Genomic DNA, 10,099 nt, shown 5'->3' on the forward strand with positions numbered 1-10,099 from the left:
GGGGGAGGGCAGCGAGATGGTGCAGTGGATAGAGCGCCGGCCCTGGAGTCAGGAGGACCTGAGTTCAAAACCAGCCCCAGGGGCAGCGAGGTGTCGCAGTGGATAGAGTCCCGGCCCTGGAGTCAGGAGGACCTGAGTTCAAATCTGGCCTCAGACACTTGACACTTACTAGCTGTGTGACCCTGGGCAAGTCACTTAACCCTCATTGCTCCACAAAATAAAGAAGGCAGCTATGGGCAATCAAATGCCATTGCAACCTAATTGAGGCTCTACTTGATACAGAGGGAACTTTAGCTCAGTTTGGTCAGCAAGTATTATCAAGCATGGAGCACCATGTTCTGAATTTTTCAACAACACCTATCTCTGTATGGAAAACATTTTCTTCCCTTGTGTGGTGGTTGGGATAATGGTTCATAGGACTTTAAAAGGACCTGCTCCCAAGGATACCCCATGAATGAGTTCTTTGAGAGGTGTAAGAAAGGGAGAGGGTAGATGAAGGCTTGAAGGCCTTTAACCTCTCCCCAAAGAAACAATGCCCCATTCCAGTGGAGACCCTTGAGAGCATGCAAGAACCCTTCAATGAATTATTGTCTCGTGGGTATATTTTTGTAGGGCAATTTCCACCCAATTCCCATCTAATTCTATTCACTTTAATTCAATTAACTTGAATTTCTTTTTCTTTTTCTTTGAGGCAATTGGGGTTAAGTGACTTGCCCAGGGTCACACAGCTAGTAAGTGTCAAGTGTCTGAGGCCAGATTTGAACTCAGGTCCTCCTGAACCCAGGGCTGGTGCTCTATCCACCGAACCACCTAGCTGCCCCAATTAACTTGAATTTAACAAAGAACTTATTAAGTACCTACTCTGGGCAAAACCATATGATGGGTTTTGCTGTTGCTGCTGTTGCTACCACCACCATCACCACCATTACTACTGCTGCTGCTACTACAACCACTACCAGTACTGCTGCTGCTGCTACCACTACTGCTACTCCTATTACGACCACCACCATGACCACCTCCACTACTAGTTAACTAGCATTTAGGTATTCCTTTAAGGGTTTCAAAGCCTTTACAAATATTATCTTTGCAAATATTTCATTTGATCCTCACAACAACCCAGGAGGTTGGGGTTCTTACCCCATTTTATAGATGAGAAAACTAAGGCAAAGTTAAGTGATTTGCTAAGGGTCAAATAGCTGATGTCTAAGGCAGGATTTAAGCTCTGGTCTTCCCAACTACAAGTCCATGCAAACACCTGGTTGCCAAAGACATCAATCAAACAATTCCTTCCCCTGAGGAGCATACGGTCCTTCAGGTGGCTAAAATATGAACAAATAGGAAATAAAGTTAACATTGGGCAAATTGAGAGGATACCAACAGCGGGGGGTATGGTGGGGGGATCAGGACAGACCTGAACTTTGTGATGTCCACAGCACCCCCAGGTGGAGAAGTCTAGGATATGGTATATGGTGGTGGAGCACTTAGCTCATGACAGAGAATAGGGTTGGCTATATCACTTGGGGAGACCCATACCTAAGCATGATCATTAAATGTACAGGAATCAATTGTCATCACCAATCTAATTTGAAGAGAGCAAAAGGTACCCAAGAGTGTTCACATCTTGTGCTGGACTTTGGGAACTCCTTTTGGAAATAGCAGGGGAGGGGGAGGGGCCCACTTGTCAGGGACCCCCTGCTTATTTCCTGCTCAAAAGCCCTGTCACCCTCATTGTTTTTGTTGCTACTCAGGCAGTTTGAATCAAACCTCTCACCAGTTAGGTATGGCCTGTCCCCTCAATCAGTTCTTAGAGGAGTCCTGCTATTCCCTCAACTTCTCCCATCTTTCCTCCCCAAGACCAGTCCAATTATCAGATGAGACCCCTGGGTGATGCTTCATGCAAATGCAAAAGGCCAAGGCTTAGCAAAGGCCATGACTCCTTACTGCTTTGTAGCCCAGATGCCAACTCTTTATTGAGAGAAGAATGGGACTACCATAATCTTTAGGACCTGGAGAATGCCCCTATGCCCTCTGTCTAACCAAGGTCTTTGGAAGCCCAGAAGCCCCACCTGTGTTAAAAGGACTTTCTGCATTTATTTATTTACACTCTGTACCATGACGAGGATCTTCTCTTTTGTACTATTGTTTAAAAGGGACGTGTCCCACTTCTTGATGGTGAACAGCTTCTGGTGGGCTTCCTGGAAGAGTCTGGAGCCCACAATTTCCTCTACCCGCTGGCGCCATGCATTGAGCTTGGGTTGGCCAAGGAAGATATTATGGTTGGCACCCACTGGCTGCAGGCAGACAGAAGGACAAAGTGTGTGGGTTAACTTATCCATGTGCCCAACTGAAATCTCTAAACCAATCCCCTTCCTCTTCTTTAAGCAGACTCATTCCCACCCAGAGGCCTTTGCTCACACCCTCTCTCATGCTCCAAGTTCCCTCACTCATTCCTCCATTTATCCAAATCCTACCTATGTTTCATAGCTCAGGTCCCACTTCTTCCATGAAACAATCCTTGATCTCATTCTGTTATGTAAGCTAACACTTGAATATTACAGAATCACATGTAATCCCAGATTCAATAGCTTCTCCCCATAAAGGCACAAGACATTGTTACTGCATCTTTAGTAGGAAAGGAAATCTTGAGTGAACAGTAATTGAACTGTCTTTGTTAGAAGACTATTACCTGTTATAGCAGAACAGGGAGTGAGTAAGGTAGAGAAAAAGAGGAGGAAGAGGATGGCTTTCCTGGGGAACTCATTTCATTTATCTTGTGAAGATGAATTATAAAGAATTATAAGGGAATTCTTGAGCGACTTTGGCTGCTGAGAGTCAAATGGTGGAACTGTTTTTCCAGAAGTGAGAACTCAGAAGACACAGCGATGGGAAGTACCACTTAAAGAAATTAAGTCAGACATTTCACTGGAAGATCAAATATGAAGCTGACACTTAAACACATTGGCCACATAGTGAGAAAAGGACTCAGAAAAGATCCTGATGTTGGCAAAGACTGAAGGCAAAAGGAAAAGGGTGATGGCGGATGACGAGATGGGTAAACTCACAGAAGCAATGAGCAAGAGCTCAGACAGACTTCAGGAGAGAGTGGAGAATAGAAGAGGCTGGTGTGCTATGGTCTGTGGGGTCAAGAAGAGTCAGACAGGGGCAGCCAGGTGGCACAGTGGATAGAGCACCAGCCCTGGATTCAGGAGGACCTGAGTTCAAATCCGGCCTCAGACACTTAACACTTACTAGCTGTGTGACCCTGGACAAGTCACTTAACCCCAATTGCCTCACCAAAAAAAAGAGTCAGACAGCAGTGAATGGCTGAACCACAACAACAAAAAGTATGTTCTAGGCACTGTCTTAAGCACTGGGTATATAAAAAGAGGCAAAAATAGTCCCTGTCACAAGGACCTTACAGTGTAATGGAGAAGACAACATGCAATAAATAGGAAATAACTAATAGGAGGAGGGCACTGGAATTATGAGGGGCAAAAGGTAGGATTTGACTTGGGACTTGAAGGAAGCCAGAGAGGTCAGTGGTCAGAGCAGGGGAGCGAGAGCATCCCAAGAAGGGGGGGGGGAGGATGCCAAAGAGACTGACTGGTCAGAGACGGAAGGTCTGGGACCGAGGAGGAGTGTCGAGGAGTAAGAAGACTGCAAAGGGAGGAGGAGGTCAGGTTGTAAAGGGCTTGGAGGATTTTGTATTGGGTCCTGGAGGGGATAAGGAGCCAGTGAAGTTTACAGAGTAGGGGGTGACATAATCAAGCCTGAACTTTAGGAAACCCACTTTAGTGGCTGCCAGGGGCTTGAGACACTATCGTTATTCTAGTGACCCTTCCAGCACGGCCTCCCCGGTCATTCTTCCAGAATCCTCCAGCCCATGGCAGAGAGGGACAGTGACTCCCCTAGGCCTAGACACCAGGCCTTTCCTGATGCAACCTGGGGGAGGGCAAGAGGGTGGTGCTATGGCCCTGTTTATTTTCTTTTCCTTTCTTCTTTTTTTTTTTTGCAGGCAATGGGGGTTAAGCTTGCCCAGGGTCACACAACTAGTAAGTGTCAAGTGTCTGAGGCCGGATGTGAACTCAGGTACTCCTGAATCCAGGGCCGGTGTTTTAACCACTGCGCCATCTAGCTGCCCCTAGCCCCGTTTATTTTCATCCTGTCAGATCCAGCCCAAAGTCCCAGAGTAAGGTCTTCAATACACCTTCCATCTGTCATTAGGGGCCACATCTGTGGGGGCTTCCCAGCTTGGTAGAACCTGCCCAAGCCTTTGAGAGCTCAGGGGTACTCTCACATGGATTGAAGCTCTGGAGTGATTATTGGAAGATTTTTTAAAAACCAATTAGCGAGATAACTGCTTCTGGGAACCCAAGACTCTGCATTTGCAAGCAAACAACCTGTGCTGGGTGGCCCGGTGGATGGAGTGCTTAGCCTGGAATCAAAAGGACCTGAGTTCAAATCTGGAATTGGAAACTTACTAGCTGTGTGACCCCGGGCGAGGCACTTAGCCACCTTTGCCCCAGTTTCCTCATCTGTAAAATAAGCTGGAGAAGGAAATGGCAAAGCAGTCCAGTACCTTTGCCAAGAACACCCAAGACAGGGTGACGAATAGCGGGGCACGACTGTAATGACTCAACGATAAGACTTCCTTAAGGAAAAGGAAGCATTGGATGTTCAGTCCATTTCTCCTAGACCCCAGACTCAACCACGTCAGACTGGATGGCACAATGAGCCATGTGGCACGCAGTATTAGAGAGATCCTTCTGGAGACGACAGAACGCGCGGTATCCTAAGGGGAAGCTATGGACTTGCAGGGACGGCAGCAGCCTATGTAGACCATGAGGGTTGATGATCATCCTCTCATTTCTGCGCCAAAGGCTGGGCAGTGTCCTGAAGGAGAGGCCACAGAGGAAAGTGCCCTCTATGCATAAAGATGAAACGAGATCTGGGATTAAGGAATCAGAGGCTTGAGGCAGAAAAAGCCCTTGTCCAAGGTCCTTAGGCCAGGAAGTGAGGAAGCCAGGATTGTGATTCCGTGGAAGAAGGACTAGGCTTGTTCTCTTTGCCTCCAGAAGCCGCCGTGCTGGGAACAAAAGGTGGGAGCTTCAGAGAGGCGGCTTTGGTAGTGTGAAAGTTTCCAGGCGGTAACTGGAGGCAGAGTGGCCGACCTCGGGAGGCTGCGGACTCCCCGTTATGGGAGGGCTTCCGTGGAAGGCTGGATGCTCACTTGGGAGAACGCTGCCAAGCATGGCTTGGCCCGCTGAGAGGTCTTTCCACTTTGAACACCTCCATTTGGATTTTGATTGTCATCTAGTGTGTGAGTTACTTCTCTGGCTTTGTAGTATCTTCAGTTTGATAAGCATGCCCTGGAGGGAACTGATCAGAATGTTCGGCCACACAAATCCACCCGAGTCCTTATTCCAACTTGACATCAACCCGTTCAATGGCTTACAAACTCATCGGACAGTGATCTAATCCGCCTTTCTTGATTTTGTCTACAAGGACAAAATGGGAGACTACAAAAAGCTTTGCCCAAATCGACACCTGATCCCTGCCTTTAACAGGCTGAGAAGCGATCTTTGATCAGAGCCGCCCTCTATTTTTCGAGATACATTCCTCGTCCAACTAGGTTACCCGAAAAGGCCAAGTCTCTACACTGCCGATTTCCTTGCGAGCATTCCTGTTGGTTCAGTCATCCAGTCATGGCTGACACTTTGTGACCATATGGATGCTAAGACACTGGGCATTTCTGCCCTCTGCTAGCTCCCCAAGCCTGTCCTAGCCCGTGTTGGCCATTTCCATGACACTCTCCATCCACCTCATTCTCTGCCGTCCCCTCATCCTTTTGCCTTCAAACTTTCCCGGTATCAGGGTCTTCTGCCATGAGTCCTATATCCTCATGATGTGGCCAAAGCCTCAGCTTCAGTATTTGACCTTCCAGTGAATTTTGGTTGTTTGGCTGTTCTCAGTAATGTCTGACTCACGAGGACTCCTCGGGGTTTTCTCGTCAGAGAAGGGTTTGCCATTCACTTTTCTAGCCCATTTTACACATAAGGAACGGAGGCAAACAGGGTGAAGTGACTTGCCCAGGGACACACAGCTAGGAAGTATCTGTGGCTGGATTTAAAATGGGGTTGTCCTGACTCCAGGCCCAGGGCTCTGACCCCTGCACCGCCCAGCTGCCCCATCAATACTCCTCATCAGTAAAGAGGCTGAGGTGTGGAGTTGGAGGGCCTGGGCTCCACTTTCACCTCCGGGCGCTTAGGCTTGTGTGGCCTCAGGTAAGCCCCTTAGTCAGTCTGGATCTGAGTCCATTCAATCAGGCAGCTGGACTCTGGGGCCTCTGAGGGGCTCCTGTGGCAGCATCTTCGCCCTCTCAAAGCTCCCGCTCTTGTGACTTTCTTGCTTCCATCAGTCCTGCAGCTTCAACTCATTTGTTCCTAGTTCTGAGGTCCAACTTGTGCCCATAACTTTATAAAATCTGGAAATCTTATAGCTCTAGGGAGGGGTGAGCCTCCTGACAATGTTTCTTCCAATTCCCAGTGACTGCCCCCTCCCAAAACAGCTTCTACTTTGTCCCTTCCTCCAGACTCACCCACTGGCCACTCTGTTCCCTGATGCCCCACCAAGGGCTCCCAGTGACTGCACCCACCAACAAGACTCTGCAGAGGCACACAGTGGCCTCTGCTGGGACACCTCTGGTTTGTAAAATTCCCCTCCCCTCCCAGGGGGCATTTCTGGTCTCCACCCAGCACTCTCTCATCACCTGCATCATCTCCACAACAGCCATCAGATCAGCCACACAAATGATCTTCCCTGTTATAAACGGCTTGTCCTTCAGGAAGTGGTCAGAAAACAACTGGATGTTGGTCTGTACTTGTTTCAGTATGTCATTCATTTTCTCCTCTGGCACTTTCTGCCCCGTAATCATTGGGATCAGCAACTGGCCAGCAGGAGAGAGAAAGGGAGGGCAAAGATAGGAGAAAGGGGCTGGGGAAGGGACATTTCTGCCTGCCCCAATCTGAAGGACTTCCCTAAGAATCGTGCAGTGCCTCCCAACAGCGCCAGCCTGGTCTATGGCCAGGGTCTCAGCTGCCATCCTCTCCACATGACCCCAGACTCCTCCCTCCCTCTTCCTCCTTCTTCCTCCCCCCTCCCCCTTCTTTCCTTCCATCTCATGCCCGTTGACTGGCTACAAGGAGCACTCAAGAGGCAGATTTCCAGGTTCCTGTACTTTTGGGGGATCAGGGACAGGAACCTCTTTACCTTCGACCACAGGATCTTCCTCATGGGGATATGCAGGCTTTCATGCTGCCAGGCCATGTATTCGTCAATGGAGGCCCGCATGTGTATATCAGGCGGGTACCAATAGATGGAAGTGCTGTATTTGCGGGTCAGGTATAACAGGATGGCCACACTGCAAGGGAAGGGCCAGCTATTATAGGGGGCAGAACAGACCCCCAAACATGCATGAAGTGCCCACTGGAGGCACACCCTGGAGAGCTGGCCGCAATAGAGCACTTAAGGCCATCTGTAGGGGTTGCCTTCTGTGATCCTCACAACAACCCTGTGAAGTAGGGGCTCTGGTTACCCCCATTTTACAGATGAGGAAACTGAAGGTCACAGAGGATCATGATGGCTTGTCAGTGTCTAAGGTAGTATTTGAACTCTGCTCTTCCTTAGTCCAGATCCAGCATTCTAGCCAGGCCACCCCCTTGTGGCCAGAGATGTCTCTTATAGGGCTAGGGGTGGGCATGTGATTTTATTGGGCAGCTAAGTGGCCCAGTGCATAGAGTGTTGGGCCTGAAGTCAGGAAGATGAGTTCAATTCTGGCCTCAGACACTTCCATAGTAGGTGTGTGACCCTAGGCAAGTCACTTCACCCTGTTTGCCTCAGTTTCCTCATTTGTAAAATAAGCTGGAGAAGGAAATGGCAAACCGCTCCAGCATCCAAATAGGGTCATGAAGAGTTGGACACAACGAATTGATCAAAAACAGGTGATTTGGGGGTAGCTAGGTGGCACAGTGGATAAAGCACTGGCCCTGGATTCAGGAGGACCTGAGTTCAAATCCGGCCTCAGACACTTGACACTTACTAGCTGTGTGACCCTGGGCAAGTCACTTAATCCTCATTGCCCTGAAGAAAAAAAAAAGGTGATTTTGTTAGTATATGTAGTGGTCTCATCTCAGAGCAGGTTGGCACCTTTTCTGCAGCTTAGTCTTGGGGAGCTGCTTAAAGCACCAAGAGGTGACTTGTCCAGGGTCACACAGCCAGGCTGGGCAGAAGTTCTCATAGATCACGTCCAGGCTAAGATTGTTTCCAAGGGTTTGACCAAAGCCCCAGGGGCTTCATGGGTGGTTGTGGAAGGGTGAGAGTTGGAGGGAGGGGAAGAGGGCCTGGGAGGCCACCCCTTCGCCTGCCCGGCAGCCTGCCCCGGTGAGCTGATGCCCAATACTCCTGCAGCGCCCATGGCATGGCCATCATCACCTCTCAGACAAGATGAAGCTTCCCTCCCGGAGCACCGGCACCTTCTTCTCGATGCTGATGGCTTCAAATTCCTTGCTGTGCTGCTGACCTATGCCAGAAAGAAGGTCCCACATTGAGGATGGGGCAGGGCATGGGGAAAGGACAGAGACCCTTCCCTGCCCTCCCAGGGCCCCAGAATCCCAGCCACGTCATAGGCAGGGACCCCCTCAGGCTCCAGATGAGGACCCCAGAGAGAGGAGAGACGCTTGGCCAACAGTACACAGCAAGGTAGCAGAGCCTGGGATTAGAACCCAGCTCTGCAGGTTCTCATCACTTGTCTGCACTGTCTTGCCATCTATGCTCTTTGACATATAGAAGGTCACTGGACACAGACCCTAAGGCAGGAGCACAGGCCCAGTGCCCACAGCAGTATTTGGCAGCTAGGTGGCCCAACAGAGAGCAACTCACTGGGACTCAGGAGGACCTGAGTTCAAATCCTGCTTAAGCTGCTTACTAGCTCAGCCACGTAACCTCTTTGCCTCCACTCCCTCATCTACAAAATGGGGATAATAACAGCACCTGCCTCCCAGGGCTGCTGTGTGGACCAAACAAGCTACAAATGGTAAAGATCCATAGAAGGGCCGCCTATGATTGGTGTCTCTCACCGAGCCTAGAGCTGGAAGGGACCCCAAAGGTTCTCTTTGACAGAGGGGGAAGCAGAGGCCAAGGTCACTGAGGACTTCAAAAACACAGAGAGCCCCTGAGGCTCTGGAGAAGAGACAGGCAGAACTGGGCTGGCCCAGTGACTGACCAGAAGAGGCAAAGAGGGAGGAAGCTGGACCCGCCATGAGGGTTTCCACTCTGGGCCAGAAGGCCTTCAGTGAGTGAGTCAGCACTGCCCCTGGCTCCTGGGCCTGGGCTCCGGGCTCCATCACTCAGGCCAGCTTCCAGCACTGGCAGGGGCTGCTCCTCTGACCTACACCAGGCTGCTGGAACTGAGCAGGGACCTGTGTCCCTTCCCTGAGGTTCCCGACCCCCTGGGGGATTCCTGTTCAGGTCAGGGTGGGGCTTGGCAGCTTTGGAGGGCCCAAACTACTTGGGGATTATGCAATTCCCTCACCCATGGCCCTGGGCCCTGCACAATGGGCTCCCCTCTTGACCTTGCAACAGATCCATGGGAAAGTACTGGAAGTGAATATGGTTCATCTTGGCAAAGATATAAATGACCCGACAAGGTGCAGAAATAAGGTCTAGGTACAGTTCCAGGCTCATGGTGGCCAGAAAGCACCAGGGCATCCAGCCACCTTGTGAGATGAGAGGTGCGCTGTCCTAGCTGCAGGTGGCTGTGCACCCAGGATCGCCATGGGCCAGCCCGCTTACGGCCCTGGTTCTAGAACCTCTGCTTTCTGTGCACACTGCCATGGAGATGGCCACACACGTTCTTGCACTTATCATAGTGTTCTGTCCCTGAGAGGGAAGAGGGATAGAGTCATAGAATCTCAGACTGCAAGGGACCTTGGAGGTCCCGTGCTCCAACCAATCCAAGTCAATCAATATTTAGGGTGTTTGGGTATTCAGGAAGGACCATCCCCTCTGTGGGAGGGCTGCTCATCCACCTTTGGTGTCCACT

The 10,099-nt window shown here is 50.3% G+C and overlaps 1 protein-coding gene across 1 annotated transcript; it reads right to left on the bottom strand.

Annotated features, from left to right (window-relative positions):
• Nucleotides 1-2,090: 2,090 nt before the first annotated feature.
• GSTT4 (glutathione S-transferase theta 4) lies at nt 2,091-9,741 on the bottom strand. Its single transcript, XM_043974607.1, has 5 exons — nt 9,630-9,741; nt 8,491-8,578; nt 7,270-7,420; nt 6,770-6,946; nt 2,091-2,291 (listed from the first exon to the last, which is right to left on the bottom strand). The coding sequence occupies exons 1-5, from the start codon at nt 9,739-9,741 to the stop codon at nt 2,091-2,093; spliced, it is 729 nt and encodes a 242-aa protein (XP_043830542.1).
• Between the last annotated feature and the right edge of the window lie 358 nt (nt 9,742-10,099).

The sequence above is a fragment of the Dromiciops gliroides genome, chromosome 1, assembly GCF_019393635.1.
Source record: "Dromiciops gliroides isolate mDroGli1 chromosome 1, mDroGli1.pri, whole genome shotgun sequence".
Taxonomy (NCBI): Eukaryota; Metazoa; Chordata; class Mammalia; order Microbiotheria; family Microbiotheriidae; genus Dromiciops; species Dromiciops gliroides.

Bases quoted from the DNA above. Each gene is read 5' to 3' on its own strand.
- GSTT4 (XM_043974607.1), bottom strand. From the start codon at position 9,741: ATGAGCCTGGAACTGTACCTAGACCTTATTTCTGCACCTTGTCGGGTC. The intron at 7,421-8,490 runs GTGATGATGGCC...CTTCCCTTGCAG, and splicing joins AGCTTCATCTTGTCTGAGAG to TGTGGCCATCCTGTTATACC. The intron at 2,292-6,769 runs GTGATGAGAGAG...GTCTGCCTGCAG, and splicing joins CTGTTGTGGAGATGATGCAG to CCAGTGGGTGCCAACCATAA.